The sequence below is a fragment of the Bos taurus genome, chromosome 11 (genome assembly GCF_002263795.3).
Source record: "Bos taurus isolate L1 Dominette 01449 registration number 42190680 breed Hereford chromosome 11, ARS-UCD2.0, whole genome shotgun sequence".
NCBI lineage: Eukaryota > Metazoa > Chordata > Mammalia > Artiodactyla > Bovidae > Bos > Bos taurus.
The window spans coordinates 73,060,583-73,085,909 of record NC_037338.1 but is presented as its reverse complement, the minus strand read 5'-3'; the positions used below and the strand labels follow the sequence as shown (position 1 = coordinate 73,085,909).

Here is a 25,327-nt window from a genome sequence, read left to right as displayed (position 1 = left end):
CCCACGCACACGGAGTAGGTCTGGGCGATGCCGCAGGTGGCGCGGTGCTTGCTGTAGAAGCGGTTTTCCAGGTCGATCTTGGTTTCCCCAATGAGGTCATCAGTGCCTACCAGATCCCAGTCGTACACGGCCACCGTCAGCATGGATTCCATGGGGAAGCAGGCTTCGATGTCAAAGGACCTGGTGCGGCGGGGTTGGGAGAAGGGTTGAGGGTAGGGGTGGGGTAGGGTGGGGCAGGAGGGCATCTGGGCTGGGAAGTCCGGGCAGGGTGGAGGTGGGGCACCAGGAGGCCTTACTTCCCAAAGACGGGGTTGAGCTGCTTGGAGATGTAGTTCTCCTTGTCACGGATATCAGTCTTGCCTAGCCGGATGGCGATGTACGGGTCAGCTTTGCCGTTGATGTCTGCGGGGTGCAGGTCCGTGGCCTGGGATGGGAGGGGCGCTCCTGAGCAGGGTGCCTGCACCCTCATCTTCCCCCACCCCATGATGGTCCCATGATAATGAAGGGCAGGAGCACTGGACCAGAGAGTTGCTGTGTGACCCCGGGTGAGTCCCTGACCAACTCTGGGCCTTGGCTTCCGCTTGTATAAAGGATGGCAAAAGGCCAGCTGCCCTCCCTGGTGTCTCCCAGTTGGGGGCTATCAGTTTGAGGTTGCTTCAGCCCCTCTTGGGCAGGAGAACTGGGAACCTGGGGAGAGAGGCTGCGAGGGGGCTCTCACCCGGACCACGTAGACCCGGACCAGCACGTTGATGGGGTCATTGCTGGGGATGCCCTGGAACATGCCGTAGGTGGGGTCGTAGCCGGCTTCCCGGGACACGTCCTCTGGGAGTGGCACTTTGTACACGCAGAGGGAGCCCTGGGGTGCAGCAAGTGTGGATCAGGGTGCAGGCTCCCGTGGGCACAGGCAGGGGTGGCATTTAAAATAGCCCAGAGCACTGAGGGTCTGCACCCTGCTGCGGGGGTTTGGGGCCTTAATCTTTTAGTTGCTGGGTCACAGAGAGTCAGGGGTTTTTGAGGAAGTGGCCGGAGTGGGGGCAATTCTGTGGGGGTTGAAGTGGGGGAGTGGATTCAGGGCAGATCCCCCTTATCACTCAGTGTGCAAGTATTCTGATAGTTTTCCCACTGGGGCAGCTGACAGTTCCCCTTGGCTGTCAGCCCCAGGCTTGGGGTGGGGAGGAGGGCTGGTGGGGGGGCTCAGGACTCAGGGCCTGGGTCTTAGGGGCTGGGCCCCACTCACACTTGCCGCCTGACCTTGAACCGGCCCACAATGCGCTCCTCCTCGGTCCCGCCATCCTCGTCGTCCCCCGTCTTCCCCCGAAGCAGGTTGAACGTGTGCAGCCAGTCCTCGAAGTTGTCGAACTCTGACTCCAGCTCCTTGGGGTACACCTGAGCCAAGCCAGGCCATCAGGGAGGTGAGGCAGGCCTACAGGCCTCTGTCTTGACTTAGGCATGACGTCCCCACACCCTGGTGGGGTCTGCTCCCAGACCCTCACCTTGAGCTCATCAATCTTGGGTTTCCTCTTCTCGGGGGCCTCCGACCCCTGGCCAGGGCCTAGGCTCTGGGTTCTTTTCTTCTTCTCCTCCTTTGCAGCCCTTGCCTTCTCCTTGCCCTTCATCGGCCCCTTCAGGCCTAGCCAGAAATAGACAAGGAGGCAGAAATGATCTGAGTAGGAAAGCCAGGGCTGGAGACCTACCTCATCTCTTCACTAATTTAACTTTGCTGGTCTCTAATAAGAGGACTGTTCTATATTAGCATTTTCCAAACAGCATTCAGTGAAACACTAAGTGTAGGTGTTCTTGGAATGCTTTAAGAGAAAGGATATCTATCTATCTATCTATCTAATGTATATGCATGATATAATAATTATATATATATAATAAGTTGGGGAAATATTTTATTCTGTCTTTCTTTTAGAGATTTATTATAAAAGCATTTGTATATTAAAGGCACTGAGAATCCGGCACCAAGGGACCTGTTTAACCAATTTGGCCTCAGAACCTTCTTTTCCCTTTAGAAAATCCATTCGTCGTGTTCCGTGGAAAAGGTCTGGAAGACACAGAATGGGATGAGTTCTGAGGTCCCTTCCAGCTCTGATGTTCAAAGGCTCTAAATGTCTGTCCGTCACTGTGGTTGCTCAACTGGTCAGAGTAAAAGCCACTCTACATAAGGGCCTCAGGGATGCCTGAGGATATCTGCCGTGGGCTGCTGCAGCTGTGAGGACCCACGGGAAGGGGAAAGAGAAGCAGCTGGTGTGATGAGTGGAGGAGCCACTCATACGATGGGCTGGGAGATGAAAGCAGAGTTCCAGGGCTCCAGGCTCACCTTCAGTGTTGTCCATCTCCTCCTTCTCCTCCAGGTCAATTCCTGAGATTTCTTGTTGTCGAATTTGCTGCCAAAAAATAAGGTGAGGAGAAGGGAAGGTAGGTTTCCTAGGGCGGGGTTTGTTGACCCCACACTGTGGTCTCAGACCAGTCTTAAATTTTTAGAAGCAGAAACTCTTTCCCACTGGGTTTCAAACTTATCATGTGCTCTGCTTAAGTGGGTTAAAAAAGCTTATAGTGTAAAATATGACTTAAGTGTACTTAGGAGTTTTATGATTCTTTCAGTTATGTACGATTGAAAAATATGTATTCTTTAACATTGTTTCCTAGTTTTAACGTTTTGTTGTTTTAAAAGTATAACTGGATAAGAAAACATGGTTTATTTTCTTCAGTCAGTACACACTGGATTCATCCAAGGTGCCACTGCCGCCTGGTGGCAGCCTATGCAAATTACAGGAACAGACTTGAGACAATGGGCAACCTCCCCAAGGTGGTAGAAGATACTACTAGATTTCCCTCAATTATCTGCACTTCTGCTCTCTAAAAGTTTTTAGCACAGAGTCACCTAGCTAAAGATCACATTTCCCAGCCTCCCTTGCAGCTAAGTGTGGCTATGGGATTAGATTCTAGCCAATGTGAGTAGATGTGCTTATGTGCTGCTTCTAGGCTGGGCCCTCAAGAGGAAAGGAGTATGCTGCCTCCTCTTCTCTTTACCCTTCCTGTGCACTGGTATTAGGATGTGATGGTAAGCCATCTCTAACCATATAGATGCCAGTAACAAGATGGCAGTATATCAGTCTCTGACCCCAGTGAATCACCATATCAGCATTCTTGTTCATAGCAATCTGACCTGCTACAGCAGCTTAGCCTGGGCTCTAATATGAATGGTAAACATCACACACAACTCAGGTCATAGAAAGGGCCTGGGGAGAGGATGTGGCTGGATCAGCTTGGTCAAGGAAACACAACCAGGAGCACGTGTCCCTTCTGGTCAGTTGGTCAGTCTTGGGTGCCTAGGTTGGCAGTGTGGACAAGAGACAAATGAGGAAGGGGAGAAATGAGCTTTCTGGAATTTGCAGTCTGACTCAGTAGACCTGTGTGTGCACAACAAGGGAAGAAGATTTCACACAGCAGCAGTGACCAAGACATGTAAAATAACATAACATAATATGTAAAATGATAATAGATGTGCAAGTACTACCGAGAAGTTGTTGTTTCCTTTTGGCCTCTGAGTGCACGTTTCTCCTCTTCCTCAAAGGTCACCTCCTCTGTGAGGCTTTCCCTGCCTCCTAGGCACTAAATTGCCTTTGTTATCACATTGTACTGTATCTATTTACATGTGCATTTTGCATGTCCAGTAAATACTCAGGGCAGGTTTGGCATCTTATTTTTTGACCCCTGTAGCACCTACATTGGTGGTACATCATCCTATATACTCAAGGAATATTTGTGGAATAAATGAATGAGGACTTGAGAAAACCAAGCCTGGGAAGGCAGACTGGAAAAGGGTGAGCTAGAACTTCAAGGCTGTGAGATAGACTGTTCCAAGCTCATATTGATGGAGTGGGGAGACCATTCTGCTGGGTATAGGAAAGAAGCCGAATAGGAGGGTCTGATGTGGAGTTGGCATCACCTCTCCCAGCCCAGTCCCTCCTCAGCCCCCTGCCTAGGACGGAGGCCTCACCTCTTTCATGGTGTCAATGGAGGCAAAGTACTTGGACCACCAGTCCAACATACTCTCATCTGGCTCCTCCTCCTCCGGCTCATCTGAGCTGCCCTTCTTCTTCTTCTTCTTCCTCTCCTTCTCTTCCTCAGCCTACAGGGTTGGCCAGGTCCAGAGTCCTGCATATGTCCCTGCACCCTGGCCATTCCCAGAAACCTGGACAATATGGGGGTCCCCCATCCATTATGACCATCTGCTCCCGGGAAGCCCTGGGTTCCAGGGAGCTCTGTGAAGCCACCAGTATGAAAGGGGCAGGACCTTGTTTTATGTCAGTGGATGCCATGGCCCACAGAGTGTCATGACCCACCAGCATGAGCCTGGCCAAGGTGGGATTGGTGCTCAGGGGCTTGCAGCCCAAGCAGCTCTCTCCCTCTGCCTCTTAGGAGGGGTTACGCTGGCTGGAGCATCAGGAGCTGTGGGGTGGCTTGGTCCCTAATGCTGCTACCGTTGGCCTGATACCCTATGTAGTGTAGGGTCTTCTCTTCCCAGAGCTCCCCAGCGGTATCTCCACTCACCACATCCACCTTGATGACGGCATCGGAAGTCTGCAGAGGGGAACCAAGGAGACAAGGACAGGCTTAGCCACCAGGCCGAAAGTGGCAGCAGTGGCCCAGCCAGGGAGGGTACAGGGAGGGGCTCACACAAGGATGGTCCCTGGGTCATGAGTGCTGTGCTCACAAGGCCAATTCCAGGACCGTGGAAGGTCTGCCTCAGAGATGTTTCCTCAGAACTTCCAGGGTGGTTGTTTGCCAACCTGACTGCACATGAGAATTACTAGGGGCTTTTAAAAATGATTTGTTGCAGGGCTCCCCTGAGTCCAAGGTGGGGTACTGGGCACCAGGAGAGTTGTCAACTTCCCAGATGATAGCAGTGGGGAGTCAGAGTCAAGAGGGGAGGTTGACATGGCATGAAGCTGGAGGTTGGTAATGTTGGCTGGGTGAAAGGCAAGTGCCTTAATGAGTAAGTGGACACATTTACACAGCTGAAGGGGACCCCAGTGAAAAAGGCCCCACCAGAGCCCATGGGGACGATGGTGAAGCTCAGGTCTGTGCTGTCTTCTTTGTTCACTAATGGCCTGAAACTAGCTGCCCGCCCCCAGGAGGAGCTTCAGAGGCTGGGAGCTGAGAGGGGACGTGGCATCTCAAGATTTAGCCCCACAGCCCCTGGTGGTGCCAATCCCGGCCCTGCAGCCCAGGCACCAGGCCTTGACTGCTTGCCTCTTCCATGAGCCATATGCCCTCTGCTAACTCAGCCACTGGCCCATACTCTCTGGGGACCAGAGTCATGGGGTGAGGAAGGATCCTCTCGGACCCCAGCCCAGGTCTCAGAAGCTAGGAGACGCCACAGGCTGCGAGAAGAACACGATGTCAGGAATGGGATTTGGAGAAGGCAGTGGGGAGGTAAGCCTGCCTCCTGCCCTCTCAGTCCTGCCTGGACTCAGGATGACCTGTTCCAGGCCGGCCTCCATCCCACCCTCTCCTGATGGCTCCAAGTCCGTATCTGAACACCCAGGTGACAGGGCCCCTTTTGGCAGACCAACAGTCCCAGTCCTAAGCCAGGAGGAGTAAAGGCACTCCCACCTGGAACTCCTGCCCCAACCCCGGCCTGGGGAGGGTCGTTTGTAAAAGGCTGAGAAAGAAAACTCGGACCCTCTGGAGAGAACACTGATGTTCACACAAGGAGTCCTTGCCTGTGGTGTCATTTGTTGGAATAAAAATAATGTCAGGCTATCCCTTCACACGTTACTGCTCTGTCTCTCAAACATGTGCACTGCATGCATGTTCATGGCACATACACACATGCAGAATTGAGATTCTTGCCTTCCTGGACACTCTAGGATAGGGCTGTGTGCACACGCAGTCAGGGCTAGCCCTGGCCCACCCCACACTGAAGGAGGAGTGACTTAACGTGTTGTCTGGTGGGTGGAGTGGGGGTGGTCCGGCTTTGGGAAAGTGTCACCCGCAATTGCACGTCTCCAGACACCTTACCGCGTCCAGCTTCACCATGGTCTCCAGCTTCTTGATGGGCACCTCCGGCTCCATGCTCACCACGACCTCCCCTGTGAGGCGAGAGGAGGGGCCCCCACTGTACAGCCCACGGCGGCCCTGGAGGAGCCTGCCTGGACAGAGAGACGGATCGACAGACAGACAGACAGGGAGGAGCAGGAGGAAGAGTGAGAGTGGGAGTGGCTGGAAGGTCCAGAGGCCTAAAGCTGATTCTGGAGCTTTCCGAGGGGAAGAGAGAGGGATTCGACAGTTGAGGAGAAAAGATGGGCCTAAGGAGAGGGAGGAGGTAAGCCAGAGAGGAGTGTGAGCTGTGCTCAGTGACACAGTGGAGGGCACGTGGTGGGTGGCGGGGGGCAGAGTCTTCGCTGGGGTCAGGCAGAGAAGGCCATCTGCCCTCGGGCCCTCTAAGGACGCCTGGGCTCTGGCCTTTCTGGCACTAGTTTGGGGCTGCCTGGACAGCCCCTCCACCCTGGAGACCCTCCAGGGTGGACCCTCCTTCCTGGCCTCCCCTACCCCATCTGGGGACGCCCCCAGGAGGGAACCACGTGGTCTGGACTGCGAGCTGGAGCCCCCGCCGTGGGCCTCGGCAGCGGCTGTACCCGAAGTGTTCCAGTTGGGAGCTGAGCGGTCCGGGGGTCGGTAGATGAAGCGCCGCAGGGAGCTGACAGCGTGGGAGCCGACCAGGGTGTAGCGGCCGAAGGCCCGGCAGTCCACCACGCGGATGTTCAAGGGCGGGTGCAGGAGCTCGTTCTCTGGGAGGTCCTGGGGGTGGGGGCAGGGAGCCTGAGCTCAGAGAAGGGGCAGAGGCACTGGCCGTCCCTGGCCGTACCCACTGCGCCCAGCCCTGTCCCACCACGCCTGGGCCCGCACCCACCACTTCAAACCACTTGACCAGGGTGCTGAAGTTGGGGTTCTTCTTGTAATTGTGGATCAGGGAGGACTGCACCCCCTTCCCCGCGCACTCGATGTCCACCCGCGGCCTGTCCACCTGGGCCAGGTTTACCCGCTTCAGGTCTCGCAGGCCCCAGAACAGCACCTGTGTGTGTGGGGACAGCCACTTCCATCAGGGGCGCTGGCTGTGGGGGGGCCACTCACCGGGAGGGGCAGGGCTGGGAGAGCTGATGAGGGAGGGTGTCCTGAAGGGGCTGAGGGGGGGTGAGGGTGGGTCTTGGGGCAGACGGAGGCCGGGAAAGGTCCTGGACAGTGTGAATCAGTGCAGAAAGGGCAGGGGATGGGAGGGAGCTGGGGTCTGCCGCTGGCTCCCGGGTGTGACCTTGCGCCAGTCACCTCCCCTCCTGGGACTTCGGTGTCTTTTCTGAAAAACGAGGCATGGCCTGAGGTTGCTGAAGAACCCCTGGCGTTTGATGCCACCAGTGTGATGTGTGCATACAATCCTTGATGGGGAGAGGGTGAGGGGGACCAGGAAGTATGGCAGGCCTGTCCAAGGCAGGGCCGGGAGGGGCGGTGGAGCCCTCACGCACCTCCACCCGGTACTTGCTAAGCACGGGTCGGATGCCCACAGGCACAGGCATGATGGGACCTCGGTCCATGTCCACTGGGCCGTTGATCGGCGGCAGGTCGGCCTTCCCTGCTGGTCCAATCTGGGGGATGGGGGACACAGTGTCATATCCTGGTGAGCCCAGGGAGAGGGCTCTCTCCCCCAACCAGTTAGGTGCCACATGATCTAGGGAGACAGAAAAGGCCAAACAGCACAGGTCCCCAGGAACCACACCCCCAGTTCAGTCCCAATAGCCTCACAGCAGGATGGGGAGGAGAGAGGCCCCTGGCCCAGCCCCCTCTTTCCAACAGCCCCACCTGCAGCAGCTCGAAGGCAGCCAGCAGGTCCCCGGCCGTGGCATTGCCCCGGTAGATCTGATAGTACTCCAGCTGGGGCGGGAAGCGGGGTGGGCAGTACGCCTCGTCGGCCATCTTCACCAGCGGCTTGGCAAAGGTCCGGCCCATGAAGTCGGCTTTGCCCTGATGCGACAAACAGCCAAGGTGGCCTCTTGATGCCTGAACTGACCGGGCACCTTCATACCCAGGATCTCTTTCAGTCTTCACCATAGCCCCATGTAGTTGCAGGTGTGATCACCCCATTTTACAGATGGGGAAACCAAGTCTTAGGCTAGCTCCAGGCCAGGCTGGCAGTGAATGGCAGATGCATATCTAGAAATAGGTGCTTCTAGTGCTAGTCCAGAACTCACTCAGGGCTCCCCAGTAGCTGGGGTGGCTTGTAGTAAGTGGCTCCCCAGCTCTGGAGGGGTCACCCCAATCCTCTACTCCCTCACTCCAGAGCACCCATGGAGAGCTATGAGGCTGCTGATGACTGTATGCAGGGATGGGGGGAGTTGGGCGGTCTAGGATGGGGGAAGGCTGGGGATAGCAGGCCTTCTTGGCAAGACTGGGCCTGGGCTTGGTCTGTCTGTGCAGCAGGCAGGGACGCCCTGGCCTGTCTCCTCCCTGAGACCCCAGAGGCCCACAGCATCAGGAGGGGTCAGGCTGCAGTGAGAGGGCAGAAGACACCTGGGGTCTCTCGGAAGGGCTGGTCAGCAGCCCAGACCCCTGGCTTCCTGGCAAGCACCCTAGCCAAAGGGCTCTGAGGGTGGGCTGGGGAGGTAGCTGCCAGTGCAAGTGCCAGAGCCCACCCATACCATGGTGTCCTGGTCGTAGATTTCGATAACAATGATGGGGGGATCGTCCCGCAGCTCATGAGCTTCACCGTAGAGCTCCAGGTTGTCGAACACCAGCATCTGGTCCCAGGTGGGGCACAGGGTCTCATTCAGTACCTGCAGCACGGTGGGGTAAACAGGTGACAGGTAGGGGTGGTGGTGGGTGGGCAGATACCGGAGCAGGAGTCACCCCCAGTCACTCCTGTCATTTCCGGGGGACTCGGGGGCAGGAGTGCCATGTTCTCTGACTCTTCGGGGAATCTTAAATGAAGGCTGCTATGAGGTCTGCTCATGACCGTCCCCCCTCACCCCCTGCCAACGTCTTCCCTGTCTTCTATGTTGAACGTAACTACGATTAAAGTCTTCACCAGTGTGGCCTTGTCCTGCAGCTATCTGCAAGCCTTCCCTCTAAGGATCTGGGTACTGGCTGCTCTGTTTCTCCAGGTCCCAGAAACTCACAGGCCCCCCAGTGCTCTCAAAGTCAGAGCCACCCGCTCCTCCCCGGTGCCCTCACCTCTGTGCACTGACTCTGGTTGATGAAGAAGACACGGGCAAAGGGGTCTGAGAGGCCGGTGCTGTCAGCAGCAAAGAGGCTGCGAGCCTGGTACATGTGGGCGCGGAGCTGGAAGGCCTGCTTCTCTGTGGGAAGAGCAGGATGAAGCTCGGGGAACAGGTCACCAGCCAGTGTGCCCTCCCCGGGTGAGGGCTCGGAGCCGGGGCCACCCAGACCTGGGAGTCCTCACTCACTAGTGTAGACCAGGCTGATGGGCGGGAAGGAGAGTAGGCCCAGGCCCTGGGCTGCCTTGACCTCCTCGAAGCCGCAGGGCAGGCCACACAGGAAGTCCTTGCGCTGCTTGCTTAGACCCAGCCACAGGTAGAGCTCCAGCTTGGCCTGCACTGTCCAGCCTGCCGAGCCGAAGCCCCGCTTCCCTGGCAGCTGGGGGGTGGGCTCAGGGTCAGCTGCCAGAGCCCTCGGGGTGAGGAAGGGGCAGGGAGCTGAAGAAGCTGTGGTCAGAGGGGGCCCATCCCCACCGCAGCCATCCCACTGGGCTGTGCAGTGGGGAAACACAGCACAGAAGGGGATGGGCAGGGCGGGATCCCCCTTCCTATTCTCTTTAGCTCTTCCCTGAGCATCTTGTCCACTCAGGCCTGGCAGACCCAGGGGTGTGGATGCTGCTCCCTCCAAGAGGAAGATGACCTCTTGAGAGTAGCCCAGCCCCCAGCCCCTCCACCCGCTGCTAATCCATTCCCCTTCCGGCACCTTGAGGAAGAGTGTCTTGACCTTGGCACAGTCCTTGCCCAGTTCCTCCTCCACGATGGAGAAGAGCAGGTCCTTGGAGGGCACCCGGGTGTAGGCAATGCGCTTGTTGTTGCTCATCATCCAGATGAAGACGTCAGGGATGCTGTGCTGGGGCTGGGACAGGGTCCGGTGGGGGAGGCCAGTGTGCCTCGTAAGGGAGGGGACCGGATACTGGGCCTTCCTTCTCCTCCCGCCAATGGAGTGGGAAGAGCATGGGGCAGGATGCAAGGCTTGGTCAGCCCTGTCCCTCAACACCTGTCAGAACGGGAAGGGGCCCGCCCCCTCCTATGCAGCCCCTCCCGCCTTGCTCCAGTTTGGCACCGCGCTCCAGCACAGGGCACACCTCGTCTGCCAGGAAGCGCAGCTTCTGCAGGAAGTTCTGACAGAGCCTCAGCTTGTCGCGCACCGTGTGCCGCTTCACTTGTGCCCGCAGGGTCTTGGCCTGCTGCCCCATGCTTTCCTGCAAGGTGGGGGGGATGTAAGTGGGGCTCAGGTTGTGACACATGATGGAGAGGCTGGCCCTGAGGGCCGTGACCTCAGAGACAGATGTTCCCCCACCTCGGCTTCCCTTTTCACCTCCAGACCCTCCCTCTGTCCCCGAGTGGTCCAGCCGTGTCCTCACCAGCTCCCGCATGCAGGACTTGAGACGCTCCCGGTCCAGCCTGGTGCGGGATGAGTGGCCCTGGTCCTTGTCCGCGAGGGAGAGGAAGCGGCTGGGGTAGGGGGTGGGAGCAGAGCTTAGCAGAGATGACACCTTCTCTGCCAGCCTCCCATTGCCGCCCCACACTGGCAGCCCCTCCACTCACTAGCAACCAGAGCTCAGCTCCTCTAGGACGCCCCGAAGTCGACGCTCAGGGTACGACTTCTCCGTTTTGATCATCTCCTGCACATCATTCAGGCCTTCTTCCTGTGAACCAGCAGTGTGAGCCACAGCCCCCCTCAGCCTCCCCAAACATCTCCCTCTTTCATCAAGAGGATGAGGGGCTAGTATCCTAGGACCTCCCATGAGCACTATCCCTGGAGTGCTCCGCCATCATAAGGAAAAGTGAAAGTGAAGTCGCTCAGTCGTGTCCGACTCTTTGCGACCCCGTGGAATGTAGCCTACCAGGCTCCTCTGTCCATGGGATTTTCCAGGCAAGAGTAGGGGAGTGGGTTGCCATTTCCTTCTCCAGGGGATCTTCCCAACCCAGGGGTTGAACTCTGGTCTCCCGCATTGCAAGCAGACGTTTTACCTTCTGGGCCACCAGGGAAGCCCAGAAACACCAATTTCCAGGTTCTGTTTTCAGAACCTGGAAGCTGTCATGCTCGTGACTCTTTGGTTCCTGAGGAAGAAGCCATCTCTGGGTCATGAGTCTGTGGTCCTGGTGGACCCACAGGGGTCGGACAGAGCCCAGGATCAGATGCAAGGGGGCAGCAGGTAGAGAGAGAGGGATTGGCCAGACGCCTCCAGGGAAACCCAAGACTAGATGGGCCACAATTCCCAGACTCCACTCTGGGAAGCCCTCAGACCCTGGACTGCTCCTGGGAATGGGGCAGGGACAGGAGCACAGGACCTGCTGGGGCCATTCTGCAGTGCCTCCTCGATGCCCATGGTAATCTGCTGGGCAGACAGGCCTTGTGTGAGGCAGGGGTGGTGTCCAGGCTGGGCGAGGCCCTCAGAAGCACGCCCCCTCTGCCGTTCCCCTCCCACCCCCGGCCTGGCCCTGACCAGCTTGTCTGCGATGTGGTCCATGATGTTGGCATTGTACAGGCGACGGCGTTGGTCAGGCCACCAGCTCTTGATGTAGATGCAGGGTTTGTGCTCCAGGTAGGGCAGATGGAAGTAGTTCCTGGGGTGGGAGCAGGTGGGAGACTGAGGACTGGGTGCCCAGGCAGGCGGGCAGGGGACAGACCACCAGAGGATGGCAGGCAGTGGGCAGGGCCTCTCAGGGCCCCTGTCCCGCCTGGCTCACCTGTCAGTGATCTGGGGCCGCATGGGTGGCGTGGAGGAGACCGAGGCCAGGCCCCCACCCTCGTCAGTCTCTTCATCACTCAAGTTCTGGATCAGATCGACTTCCTCCTCATCCCCAGGCTCCTTCCGAGGCCGAGGCCGATGGGGTCGTGACAGCCCATCGACTTCGTTCCCGTAGTTGCCTGAAGGCAGAAGGGGGCACCTGAGGGCCTAGAGGCTTTTTCCCACCTGGCTCCACCCTGCCCTCCAATCCAGGGGGTCTGTGGCTGGCAAAAGCAAGAGTCAGGGAATGGGATCTCTGCTGGGCTCTGTGTGAGCTCAGATACCATAGGACACTAGCCAGAGGATGGGGCCATGTCCTCAAGGTCCAGCCCCAGACATGGACCCTGCAGGACTCTTCTCTCTAGTCCTATGGGGGCCTTGCTCCCTTCTGCAGAGAGGATGTGTCTCCTTCTCATGTCCCTATTCGCTGAGCCCTAGGGTTCACCCTGTGGGGCGTGTGTGCACTCGTGATGTGCAGTCACTGTGTGCTGTGTGGGCACCTGAGGACACTCGAGGGAAGTGGTCAAAGTCCCCCTCCCCCGAGAGCTGTGCAGCAGGCCCAGCAGTTACCACTCTGCAGTCCCCGGGCCCAAAGACCCCTCTGTGAGCCCAGCTCTCACCTACGGTGACCTCAAAGGTGATGGGCTTGTCTCCATTTTTCCGGTCGATCATTGAGGCCTCCAGGAAGGCTCCAAATAGAAAGAATTCTTCTATTTTCCCCGTGCAGCTCTGTGGGGAAGGTGGTTCAAGCCACCCTGAAAGCTTACCAGCATGTTGAGGCCGGGGCCAGGCCTCTTTCTGTCTCCAGACAGGCCCTTGGGGCTAGTGGTGGGGGACATCCCATCCAGCTGTGGAACTAGGAGGCCAGACACTGAAGGCCCAGTTCCTTTGGCCCTCCAGCCTGTCCCTTCAGGAAAGGCTGCTCTGCCCAGCACAAGGACAACCGTGGCTAGGAGAGGAGCAGAGATGGGCAGAGCACAGGCACAGGCAGTGGGAGGGGATGGAAGTCTTGCCACTTCCTGGGGAGGGAGGCCTCACCCTGGGGTCTGGGCCCCTGAGGCAGGCAGGGTGGACACTGGCAGAGCCCAGGCCCAGGCTGCATTGAGTTAAGGGGTGCTGAGCAGAGTTGGGGGGGCTCTGGAGGGGAGCGCAGCCCCCCGGGGCCTCACCTCGGAGATGGGCGTGGCCTGCTCCACCTGCACCTCAGTGGAGCTGGTGATCTCAGGGTTGGAGGTGTCCAGGATCTCCACCGCCAGGCCCAGCATGAGGCGGGCACGGAAGGACACACCCTCCCCCAGGCCCTCGTTCAGGTCCTGATGCTCGTCTAGCAGCGTGTAATTGCGTGTGGAGCCGTACATGTTCACCCAGGCAGGGCCCAGCGTGGGCAGGAAGCCTGTGGGCAGGGGTGCAGGGGGTCAAGGGCTCGCTCAGGTGGAGGGACCTGTTTTGGGGGCTCCTGGCCTGCACCTCCTGGCTGCTGAGCTGAGGGAAATGTCTGAGGCAGCAGAGAGCCTGCAGCTGTGGGGCTCACAGGGGGCTGCGGGGCGAGCCGTGTCTGCTGTTTGTGGGCGGCTGTGGGGCGGCCCTCTCACTTCTGGGGCACTTCCGTGTGTTTGTTTATTCTCTGCGGGAGCTTGAGCTGGCGGTGGGGCTCCACATACACACATATCCATTTCTGTGGAGCAAAGTCATGGTCCCTGCTTTCTAGTACCTGTTGCAGGGTGGTCTACGATCTTCCTAGAGGACAAACCCACCTTCTTAGCTCCCCAGCAAGGCCTTCCAGCCCTTTGCTGTCTGTGCAGACCTGCGTTCCACCGGGGTGTCACTTGCTTTTGCACACCCCTCCTTTCCTCTCCAAAGGAGAGGTTCTCTGTCTCTGTCTCTCTGTCTCTACCTGTTAAACGCTCTTCCTCCATGAAGTGCCCCTCCCCCCAATTACTCAGTTCAGTTCCGACACTCAGTCATGTCCTACTCTTTGCGACCCCATGGACTGCAGCATACCAGGCTTCCCTGTCCATCACCAACTGCCGGAGCTTGCTCAAACTCATATCCATTGAGTTGGTGATGCCATCCAACCATCTCATCCTCTGTCATCCCCTTCTCCTCCTGCCTTCAATCTTTCCCAGCATCAGGGTCTTTTCCAACGAGTCCGTTCTTCGCATCAGGTGGCCAAAGTATTGGAGTTTCAGCTTCAGCATCAGTCCTTCCAATGAATATTCAGGACTGATTTCCTTTAGGATGGACTGGTTGGATCTCCTTGCAGTCCAAGGGACTCTCAAGAGTCTTCTCCAACATGACAGTTCAAAAGCGTCAATTCTTCGGTGCTCAGCTTTCTTTATAGTCCAACTCTCACATCCATACATGACTACTGGAGAAACCATAGCTTTGACTAGACGGACCTTTGTTGGCAAAGTAATGTCTCTGCTTTTTAACATGCTGTCTAGGTTTGTCTTAGCTTTTCTTCCAAGGAGCAAGCATCTTTTAATTTCATGACTGCAGTCACCATCTGAAGTGATTTTGGAACCCCCAAAATAAAGTCTGTCACTGTTTCCATTGTTTCCCCATCTATTTGCCATGAAGTGATGGGACCAGATGCCATGATCTTGGTTTTTTGAATGCTGAGTTTTAAGCCAGCTTTTTCACTCTCCTCTTTCACTTTCATCAAGAGGCTCTTTAGTTCTTTTTTGCTTTCTGCCCCAATTCCTAGTCCCAACTATTTTTTCTCCCATTAGGATTTGTTGTGTCTCATATGTAGCATGGATCCAATTCTGCCTTATGCGTTTTGTTTTTGTTTTGCTTAGTTTATAAAAAAACTAGTCAGAGTTGTATCTGACTCTGTGACCCCATGGACTGTAGCCTGACAGGCTCCTCTGTACATAGAATCCTCCAGGCAAGAATACTGGAGTGGGTAGCATTCCCTTCTCCAGGGAATCTTCCTGACCCAGGGATTGAACCCGGGTCTCCTGAATTGCAGGAGCTCATTGTTTACCGTCTGAGCTACCAGGAAAGCCCACAGTTTATAAAAAATATAGCATTTAAAAAACTGAGACATACTTAAAATTCACCACTTTATAGGACGCATTTCAGTGGTCTTCAGTGCATTCACTGCATTGTGCAACCATCCAGGACATTTCACCCACCTCGGGAAACCTCATACCTCTCAGTAGTCTGTCCCAATCCCCTCCTCTTTCCACCTCCTGGCAACTGCTCATCTGCTTTCTGCCTCTATGTATTTGCTTCCTCTAGACTTTTCATACAAACGGAACCATACAATCTGTGGCTTTTGTGCCTTCTGTCTCAGGTTTTGAGCATTTGGTAGCACACCCGTCTCCCTCATCCCCAGGGAACATCGTGAGAACAGGATGGATCCCTCCCTTGCCCTGTATCCCTGGTACCAGCTCAATACTCTGGTCCTACAAGTCAGTAGATAGGTACTATGGCGGTGGTGCACACATACATGGGCTTCGCAGGTGGTGCAGTGGTAAAGAATCTGCCTGCCAATACAGGAGACGCAAGGGATGTGGCTTCCATCCCTGGGTCAGGGGTCCATTCCCCTGGAGTAGGAAATGGCAACCCACTCCAGTATTCGTGCCTGGAAAATTCCACAAGCACAAATGGGCTACAGTCCACGGGGTTGCAAAGAGTCAGACACGACTGGAGTGACTGAATGTGTGCGCATGTGCACACACACACACACCCCCCCCCTATAATATGTATATAATTACTATTATTTTCATTTTACAGATGACAAAACAGGTACAAAGATCATGCAACTTCTAGCTGTCAGAGCTGGAGTTCAAATCCAGGCAGCCTGGCTCAGTGGGCCCAGGCAGCTCTGTGCAGACCTGACCACGAGTCTTTACCCTTCCCTGGAGGCAAGGGCTGCTGATGAAGGCCGGTGGCACCTTTAAGTCCGAGGTGTGGGACAGAGCCGGTGGTGTGGTGGTGGTGGTGGTGTGTGTGTGTGTGCGCGCGCGCGCATGTGTGTGGAGGGGTCTCCTTTACCCACTCCCTTTAGCCCCAAGTCCCACCTCCAGTCCCCAGCTGCTGACCTTTGTCTCCATCGTTGGAAATCTTGCGCAGGTCAATGAAGTGGGTGCCGATGGCCACGTCATTGACCTTGTCCGAGTCCCGGATTTGCACCTTCATGCGCTTGCAGAGTGGGGGAAACAGGTCTGTGAAGACCACCTGCTCATTCCACAGTGGCTCGTAGCTGCTTTTCTGCACTGAAGTCTTGCCCTGGTGGGAGGGAGAGAGAGTCAGATTCGTGTACCTGCCTGAGTATGCACATGTGCGTCTGTGTCTGTGTGTGTGTATGTGTTACGAGTGTGCACGTGGGGTGTGTGTGTGTGTACGTGTGTGTACTTATCTCCATCCTCTTCTCCATCCCAGTCTCTCTAGCCCTTCTCCCTCCCAGTGCCCCCCACCCTCAGTGCTTGGTGACCTGGGGGCAGGGGGAAGTCCCTAAGGCCCAGCCTGGCCCCAGCCCAGCCCCTCTGAGCTGTACTCCCTCATCTCTCTCTCCCCTCTTCTCGAGGTGACACGCCAAGGTGATCAAAGGCCAGCCTCGTGGCTTCTGATTTTGCCTCATGTTCATCCTCAGGACCCCACGCCCAGTCCCTTGCACCTCACCCCACTCCCAGCCTCCTGCACCCCGATACCTTCTGGCCGGCAAAGAAGACTTGCACATAGGGGTCGACCAGATCCTTGTTCTCGCCAGTGAAAGCCTTCTTCACATTGGCCATGAGGCTCGTGTTCATGCGGGGCAGCCCCTCTGCTCGGTAGATCTTCACGTAGAACCGGGCCCACTGGCGTTCAGGGGGCACCCCTTCGGGGAGCAGCAAGTTCCTGCCGGCATGAACAGCTAGGGCTGCGGTGGCCACACCTGGCCGACTCCTGCCCCGACATCCCCATGCCTCTGGGGCCCAGGACCACGGGTGAAGGACGGCTGAGAAGGTCCATAGCAGAACTGAAGACACCGGAGTGCAGGGCACCCGCTCTCTTGTGGGATCCTGGGCAAATCTCCCCATCTCCCTAAGCCTCAGTTTCCTCAGCTTTAAGATGGGAATAATAACATGCACCTCCCATGGATACGATAAGGCTCAAACAGATGAAAATATATGAGTACTTTGTGTCACATCTTTTGTCTTCTACGCAAAAACCTCACCAGTGGTCTCTTTCTCTCTCCCTGGCTCAAGGAAGGCATGATCCACTGGATCCTGGATTTTTCCCACTGAATCCAGACAAAGTTCCAGAATATTTCTGAAAAGCCCCTGGCAACTCCCTGGAATTGCTTCAGAAAACAAAATCCCTTTGCTCTACTGGGTGTAGACTCAAGGCCTCGCAGCTCTGGGAATCCACACTTTTTCCCCAAGTTTCTCATAGTCGGCAGCGTGCATGTCAAATGACTGTCACTCTCGACTCTCCCCCAGTCCTTTCTGCCCCATGAGGAGAGTCCCCAGACACTGAGGCTGGCCCTGGCCTCAGTCCTTCCAGGGAGAGCAGGGCCATCTGGGCGGGCGGATAAGGGAGATGGAAGGTGAGATCTCTGGGCCAAGTCCACCCTGGGGGTTCCCTTTGCACCCCAGGAAGAGTTGGGCCAGATCTCCAGGGGCGGGGCGGGGGTGGGAGCTCACCCCTCAATGTCATCCTCATCCGTCTCATTGGCCTTGTGGGGAGTCTTAATGTTGTCGCCCTTGCCCACCACAGCGACATCGCACTTCACGTAGCCCTTCAGTCCCGCGGAGATGTCGTCAGGGTCGGACAGGACGGCCCACTTGTGGTGGAACTGGTGCTCTGCGGGGGCAAGAAGCGGGGGCTGCCCGGCTGGCCCTACTCAGGGCTGCACCCACCCTTGGGACAGGCCGTGGAGGCCAGGTCATCAGGTCCTGGGGCCCTGGGGCCACAGTGCTGCCTGCCTCAGGACCCGGGAGGCAGAGGTCCCCGAGTAAGGGTGGCCGAGGCAAGGTCCCAGCTCTGGCCATGCCCCCAGATGTGTGGTATGGCTTCAGATGGAGGAATGTCCTGACTGGTTTCTTGGCCTGCAGCCCTCCTGTCCCCAACCCCTTCAGCCAATCTCCACACGGCTGCCAGACAAAGCCCTTAAAGAGGCCCTCCCTCTCTCACTCCCCATTTCAAACCCACCTGAGGCTCCCCAGCGCCTGGGGGAAAGACTGCCGACCTTAGCATCCCCTGTGGGGCCTCCTGATGCAGCTCTCCCTAGCCCCCAATGTTCACCCTACCCTTCCCCTGTGCTCCTGCCAGGCATAGCTGTTGACCCCTCTCTGAATAGTTCAGATTGCTGTTTCACACCCCCAAGGCTCTGTGGCTGCTGTACTTTTATCTTGGATGCACCCATCCCTTCTGTTCCACGCCCCAACCCTCTGGCTCCCTATTCAAACTTCTAATCCTTTTGTTGGTGCGTCTCCTCTTCCATGCAGCCTTCCTTGACTTCCTCAGAAAAGCTGATCCTGGCCCCTTTCCATATGTACATCTCCTATTTCCTGCGACTATCTACTTACTGTCTGTCTCCAATTGCAGACCAAAAGCCTCCTAGAGACAGGGACAAGTAGTGTCCCCCCAAAGCTCCTAGGACCCAGGACAGGGTGGAGGAAAGACCAGATATCAGAGGAGGAGGCTAATCTAGGATGGGTCTGCCCCTTCAGGTTGACTGCGAGCACAGCCTATACAAAGGGCACATTGTCCTCTGATTTTGTGTGGGCCCTGGAATATCCCGGACTCAGAACTTTCCTCTTCCCCCCACTCCTCTTTCAATTTCAACTACAGTTCACACCTGTTCCCAGCAAGGCTCTGTCCCCATTTGCTTCTGTGAGATGTGTTAGGGGCTGCATGTATGACCCATGCTCCTGGAGCTGTGTGCACCAATACTGACCCAGCCACGCAGCTACTCACCTGGCTGGGAGTACACGGTTCCCACGTCCATTTTGAAGGACCCCACCAGGGTGCCACTGCGCAGCAGGTTCTTGGAGTGAATCACCTTCCGGGCAGAACCACCAGCCATCGATCAGGTGGGATGGGGCTGAGGCCGTGGGGCAGGGAAGGGCTGACTGATAGAGGGCACCCCCCCCCAACTCTTTATGGGGAAGTGAGTTTCAGGTCAAGCAGGAGGGTGTCTGGCAGGGCAGGGGTATCTGTCTGAGGCTTAGCATCAGCCCCTTCTGCCTCGCCAGTGTTTTGCTGGCTTCCAGGTACATGTGAGCATGTTGTACACTGCACAGAATGATGTGGCTAAGGGAGTGAGAGGGGCCCAACTCCAGCCTGTGCCCTGCTTGGCTGGCTGTGCATCTTTTTATGGCTGTGCCGTCCTATGGCTGGCCTGCCCAGAGAGGGTGCCCTTTTCAAGGCTGCACTAAAGTACAGTTTGAGCTAAGAGCCCCACCTGCTGGGCACTGCTCCCCACTCACCGAGATCTTGATGATCTTGTCAAACATGACATCAGGAGAGACGTGGAAGTCAAAGACGAAGTACTAGACGGGGAAAGACCCAGGCCTGCTGTCACTTGGCAGGCTGAGGCTCAGTGCCAGGCCCCTCTGTCCTGGCATTGCCGGTCTGCACTGGCCCATGCCCCCTGAGCCCCGAAGTTTGGATAAGTAGAAGGGGCAACCACTAGTCCCCCTGACCACAGCTCTCAGGGGCAGTGAGCAGTCATGTGGCCCTGAGCAACTCATTGTTCTGAACCTTAGCATCCTGAGCTGTCAAATGGACGTAATGACACCCCCCACGTAGAGTCTCATTATGAGGTTTGATGAGATACATATAAGATACTGTAAGATACACTGTAATTGTGTAGGTCCCATAGACATCACCATTAAACCACAAGGCTGCCTAGAAGATGCCCCCCAAGTTTGGAGGTGTTAAAATGTAAAGTAAGCTGAGACTTAGAACTGAGAGCTGATGAACTTAATCTGCTATAAACACAAATGCTGTGGGCATGATCGGTCCTCTCCAGCTGGGAGCTGCCACTCATGGTGCTGTGCCTGCCCACGTCTCCTGGCCTCGGGGTGCAGGCCCTGGGGACGAGAGTGCAGGCACTGAGCAGAAAGCCTGCTGCTTTGGTGAACTCATGGGCAGGGAGACAGAAGAAATGTTGAAGTGCTTGGAGTAAATGAGGAGAATCTGTTCGTGTTGCTGGGGGCTCACACTAGATCACTGTGGGTAAATGTGCAGTTTTAGAGCCACAAAGCCTGAGCTTTCACTGCTGGGCCAATCGCTTCCTTTTCAGAATCTCAGTTTTCACCTCTGTGATGGGGGGATAATGAACCAGGGCCTCCAAGTGGAACCGCTCTGGGACAGCGGTCTTGGCATTGCTGGGAGGCGTGATTGTGAATCTAAATATGATGACCTGGGTCAAGGAACTTCCCTGGGGATCCAGTGGCTAGACTCTATGCTCCCAATGCAAGGGGCCTGGGTTTTATCATTGGTCAGGGAACTAGATCCCACATGCCACAACTAGAGATCCTGAATACTGCAACTAAGACTTGCTGTTTAGTTGCTAAGTGGTGTCCGACTCTTTTGCGACCCTATGGACTATAGTCCGCCAAGCTCCTCTGTCCATTGGATTCTCCAGGCAAGAATACTGGAGTGGGTTGTCATTTCCTTCTCCAGGGGATCTTCCTGACCCAGGTATTGAACCCATGTCTCCTGCATCTCCTGCATAGGCAGGTGGATTCTTTACCACTGCGCCACCTGGGAAGCCCCAGATATAAATACAGAGCTTGGAAAATGGTTTCTAGGCTGGAATTAGGAGGTATCCTGTTTGCAGCTCCCATGTTGCCAGTCATGAGCCTGGCACAGAGCAGAGGCCCAGTGTATCTCTGTTTCATCTTTTGGATAAATATCCATTCAGAAAAGTGTTACCAAAGCCCTTCAAGTACAAGGCAGGCCCTGGAGTGGGCTACAGTGATGCAGGAGATCAGGAGCCTCCTGGGTTGGATATGAAGGACCGAATGGAATTCAGGGATGTTATTGTCAAACAGAGGGGAATGCCCTGACCTCTAACCTAGAGAGTACAGGGAAGGACATTTGAGCTGGGCCCTGCAAAGTGAGTAGGAGTTTTCTGAGGAGCCACCAAGTGGGGAGATCAGTTCTGTTTCCTTGGAAGGAGGAAGCCACTTGAATGAAACATGAGGTGCACGGACCTGGTGCAAGGTGAGCTCTCCAGTCAGCCAGACAGGCCTCCACCACTATCATATAACCGTGGAAGACTGTGGGGGCCCTGTCTCCATATCTGTTAGGGAAAAATAGACCTTATCTAGGCCAGAGGTTTTCCAGTCAGGGATGTGTCCTGACCTAAGGTCAGAGATGTCGAGCCTGAGTTTCCTGACTCCTGGGAAGGATGTCACATGGGGCCGAGGGGGTCCTGAACAGCAGTGTCCCCAGCCTGGGACCTGCGGGAAACCAGCTATGAGAGTGGGGCTTCTCTCTGATTGCTTAGGAGATTTCAGTCAGGCCTGGCCTCAGGCTGGGTCCCTGTGAAGGGCAGAGACAGGCCTGGGTTTTACTCCTGCAGGTGCCCCGCTGGGGCCTCCCACAGTTTCCAGAGAGATGCCCCCACCTCTGAGAAGCAGACCCTCACCACACCCAGGATGGACACTGAGATGAGGGATGCCCATGCCTCACTAGGGCCAGCCTGGCACAGCTCACTGCCTGGAGCCACTGAGAAGCAGCCTGGAGGCCGCTCCCGGAAAGGGAGGGCCACAGTGGCCAGGTCAGTGACTTTTGGGTTAGGCTGGTGTGTGCTCAGGTATCTGAGGGGTATGCTTCACCATAGCTGATTAAGATGGGCCCCTCCTCCCTGGAGCCCAGACTCAGAGGCTGTGTCCGGTGGGGTGGGGTGGCCATCCGAGATGACAGAGCCCAGTGGGTGGAAGCAGAACAGTCTGGACCCTGCTCTGTCTATAATACTCTCTGTGATCTCAGCCCTTTTCATAGAGTGACCTCAGTCTCCTCTGTAAGGTGGAGAGACTGAATTAGGTCTCTGAGATTCTGTAACCTCAATGTGGCCTCAGACAGCTGCAATGAACAGCAGTGGAGACCAGGCCTTTCCCCTCCCACTCCCCAAGCGTCATGGCCAGTGGTCTGGAAGGACCTCGCAGAGATTCAGGCACCCAGGATGGCAGCTGAGCAGAAAGCATGCACACGCAGAACTTGACTCTGGCACTTGGCACCTGGGCCAGGTCTTTCTCCAGGAGCCTCAATGTCCCTTATATAAAACTGGATTGATGGTGACAACTTCTGATAGTGTGAGAGTCAGAAGAGATGAAGCACCTAAAGCATTTAGAAGAGAGACCCGCACACAGCAAGCACTCATTAATGGTTCTAGTCCCCCCATGGGCCAGGGCTCAAAGGAGGCTGCCCTGCCCCAGGGCTCTGGCTGGGGAAGGACCTGGGACCAGGCCTCACAGGGTGTGAGGTTCACTCACTGGCACTGGTGGGAGCAGCACTAGGGAGGACAGAGGCCGGGTTCCTTTCACAGGGTGGACCCCGGCCAGACCAGGGTCAGAGGGCGTGGCACTCAGCATGCTGGGGGTTGTAACAGGTGGACCAAGGTCACCCGGCTGGTAGCCCTGTGTGAGACTCTTGAGTCCCAGCTTCTCCTACTGGCCCTATGGGGCCGGGGCCCAGGCTCTGCCACAGTTTGGAGGACTCTTCCCCACCCCGGGCCCCAGGGCTGACCTCATTATAGTAGGGGCAGTTAGTGGACTCCTTCATGGAGGTGTACTTCTTCTCATCGCCCACCTCCACACACACCACGGGGTCCATGTTCAAGCCCACCAGCTGCCGAGCCTCGATGACTGTGACGCTGACCTGCGGGCAGGAAAGAGGGGAAATGAGAAGGAAGGCCTGTGAACTTGGGTTTTGCAGGAGTCAGAGCCTGGCTAGTACCAGTCTGAGCACTGCTGAATCTGCTGGTGATCCTGGGTCGTTCCCCACCAAGCCTCAGTGCCCTCATTTATAAAGAAGGGAGTGAACTGGATCACCTCTAAGTAGGTGTGCACCAGAATTACCAGGGGGAGGGGGAGTGGAAGGAGGCGGGGGGGGGGGGCGTTGGTGGTTAAAGACCCTGAGGCCCCCATACCACACTCCAGACCAACTCAACCCAATCTTGGGAGGGGATGGAGGAGTGCTGTCCAGCACCTGTATTTTTAAAGCTCCCAGATGATTCCAAGAGTTTTCACTGGCATCAGTGGCCCTGCCGCACAGAGGGCTGCAAACCCACTCCCACCCCCCAAGATTCTGTGCACTCAAGAATTAAGCTTTCTAAGTCTCCATTAACATGCATTTAGTTTTCTACTCCAGCACTTTTCATTTGAGTCCTGCAAGCCTCTGTTATCTCTTTTTTTAAATTTCTGGAATTTGGCCCCTTTCCATATTCCTGGTTTCCCTTCTTTTAATTTCTTTGAGTGCCCAGTAAGGCTTTGGTGCCCAGCTGGAGCACACTTTTTTTTTGGTCTTGATACTTGTATGTTGTGTGCAGTCTGTATTTTTTCAGTGGTGTCCACCTCTCTGGAATCATACTTCTATACTAGGAAGTCATTTTTCAGTTGTTCATCCATTCGACAAATATTTACATATACTGTGGTGTTGGAGAAGACTCTTGAGAGTCCCTTGGACTGCAAGGAGATCCAACCAGTCCATCCTAAAGGAGATCAGTCCTGGGTGTTCATTGGAGGGACTGATGTTGAAGCTGAAACTCCAATACTCTGGCCACCTGATGCGAAGAGCTGACTCATTTGAAAAGACCCTGATGCTGGGAAACATTGAAGGCAGGAGGAGAAGGGCATGACAGAGGATGAGATGGTTGGATGGCATCACTGACACAATGGACATGGGTTTGGGCGGACTCCGGGAGTTGGTGATGGACAGGGAGGCCTGGTGTGCTGCGGTTCATGGGTTCGCAGAGTCAGACACGACTGAGCAACTGGACTGAACTGAACTGAACAGAGAGAGAGACGTGTGAGTATGTATGCATGTGTGCATAGTTCTCGTGAACTCTCATTTTAAGCCATCAGTTGTTGCTTGAATCTGGAGGTGTCAAGCCCCACTAGGGCAGCCATGATAAATAGGAAGACTTGGGAGTTCCTGAAATGACAATGAGCCTCAGTTTTCTCAGCTTTAAGTGCAGACACCTCCTATCCATAAATTTGCCTGAGGTTTGAATGAGATAATGTGTATTGAAGTGCTTTGTAAATTGTAGAAAGTCTGGAAGCTGTGAGCTCTTGTTATAAATGGCTTCTCAATAGAACTTACCTTCAGTTAATTGGTTGGGTCCCAGGCAGGTAGGCTCGTGTGTGATGCTTAAGTCTCTGGAACTTGCACTTTAACAAAATAGCCTATGCTGACCTAGTATTAGCATTTCCCTCAGCACTCTTCTAATGAAACCGTATGAGTTGCTTTTTATGCTTCTCATCTTGGAAAGTTGGTATTTTAATTGCTGTGCTTTGATGCAACTGCTAAATACGATTTTTACTCAAGAGAATTATTTTCCCTTTTCATGAAAAAGAATAGCCTTGAAAATTATCTTCCACTGCGTCCATCAAAGTCTTATAAATATCTGAAGGCCAAGAAAAATCCACACATTAAAACTAATGATGTTAAAAAAATAGAAACCCTGATGACAACGAGAACATTGCTAAGCTAGTATACAGAACTAGAAACTGAATATTTACTAATTGAAGTAACACTTGAACTATGAAAGCAAGCATTTCTATGTGAACTTGAGGTTCTAAAGGGAATGGAGCTGAGAATATGGAGCTCTGAAGGAGTTTACCATTTCTTCAGGGAGCTAAAAGCAAAATAGAGCCCTCTGAGAAGTTTACTTTCTTCTCAGAGAAGAAAGTAAACTAGAAGTCCTTCCAGAACATTCTTTGCATAGTAGTTTATAGAGTTTTAAACTCTGTGAAACTTTTTTTTACCAAAGTTTTTTTTTTTTATTTCATTTCCCCCCACAACTAACCAATACCCTCTCCTCCATAAAAAAATGAAAATATTTTCAAGACTAGTAACTCAAGACTAGGAAGTAGACAAACACATTGTTGGCATAATAAGGTACTAAAGAGATGCCATCAGGAGATTTGTCCTTGCAATGTGAGAAGTTGATTGGCTTCTCTGTTTTTCATCCAGAGACCCAGCCATAATGATAGCCTTTTTGCCCCCTAGTCCTCTTCAGGAGCAGAGGACTCCTGTCTTTCCATGATGGAAGAGAAGGCAATTACAGCCACAAAGGGACCAACAGACCAGCTAACCAGGGAAACTATTGGCGACTGGCTATTACATCTTCTTATCGCAAGATAA

General features: G+C 55.1%; 1 protein-coding gene across 4 annotated transcripts in view; it reads right to left on the bottom strand.

Moving 5' to 3' along the window:
- The window catches only part of OTOF (otoferlin), an 88,092-nt gene that overhangs the window by 8,632 nt on the left and 54,133 nt on the right, over positions 1-25,327 (bottom strand). The window contains exons 9-38 of one of the 4 annotated variants that reach the window (XM_005213063.4): positions 22,709-22,840; positions 19,438-19,500; positions 18,926-19,010; positions 17,650-17,809; positions 16,675-16,861; positions 16,066-16,252; positions 13,183-13,406; positions 12,634-12,742; positions 11,973-12,153; positions 11,729-11,849; positions 10,827-10,927; positions 10,643-10,733; positions 10,364-10,480; positions 9,982-10,134; positions 9,468-9,657; positions 9,235-9,359; positions 8,703-8,837; positions 7,867-8,028; positions 7,533-7,652; positions 6,926-7,087; positions 6,651-6,813; positions 6,034-6,104; positions 4,561-4,590; positions 4,007-4,138; positions 2,324-2,390; positions 1,494-1,630; positions 1,252-1,386; positions 719-856; positions 297-424; positions 10-180 (exon numbers count right to left, since the gene is read on the bottom strand). In XM_005213063.4, the coding sequence (XP_005213120.1) occupies positions 10-180; positions 297-424; positions 719-856; positions 1,252-1,386; positions 1,494-1,630; positions 2,324-2,390; positions 4,007-4,138; positions 4,561-4,590; positions 6,034-6,104; positions 6,651-6,813; positions 6,926-7,087; positions 7,533-7,652; positions 7,867-8,028; positions 8,703-8,837; positions 9,235-9,359; positions 9,468-9,657; positions 9,982-10,134; positions 10,364-10,480; positions 10,643-10,733; positions 10,827-10,927; positions 11,729-11,849; positions 11,973-12,153; positions 12,634-12,742; positions 13,183-13,406; positions 16,066-16,252; positions 16,675-16,861; positions 17,650-17,809; positions 18,926-19,010; positions 19,438-19,500; positions 22,709-22,840 (3,977 nt within the window). Of the gene's footprint in view, positions 1-9; positions 181-296; positions 425-718; positions 857-1,251; positions 1,387-1,493; positions 1,631-2,323; positions 2,391-4,006; positions 4,139-4,560; positions 4,591-6,033; positions 6,165-6,650; positions 6,814-6,925; positions 7,088-7,532; positions 7,653-7,866; positions 8,029-8,702; positions 8,838-9,234; positions 9,360-9,467; positions 10,135-10,363; positions 10,481-10,642; positions 10,734-10,826; positions 10,928-11,728; positions 11,850-11,972; positions 12,154-12,633; positions 12,743-13,182; positions 13,407-16,065; positions 16,253-16,674; positions 16,862-17,649; positions 17,810-18,925; positions 19,011-19,437; positions 19,501-22,708; positions 22,841-25,327 lie in introns of all 4 variants that reach the window. The other 3 variants (NM_001144107.1, XM_015473545.3, XM_015473546.3) reach the window with 3 other exon arrangements.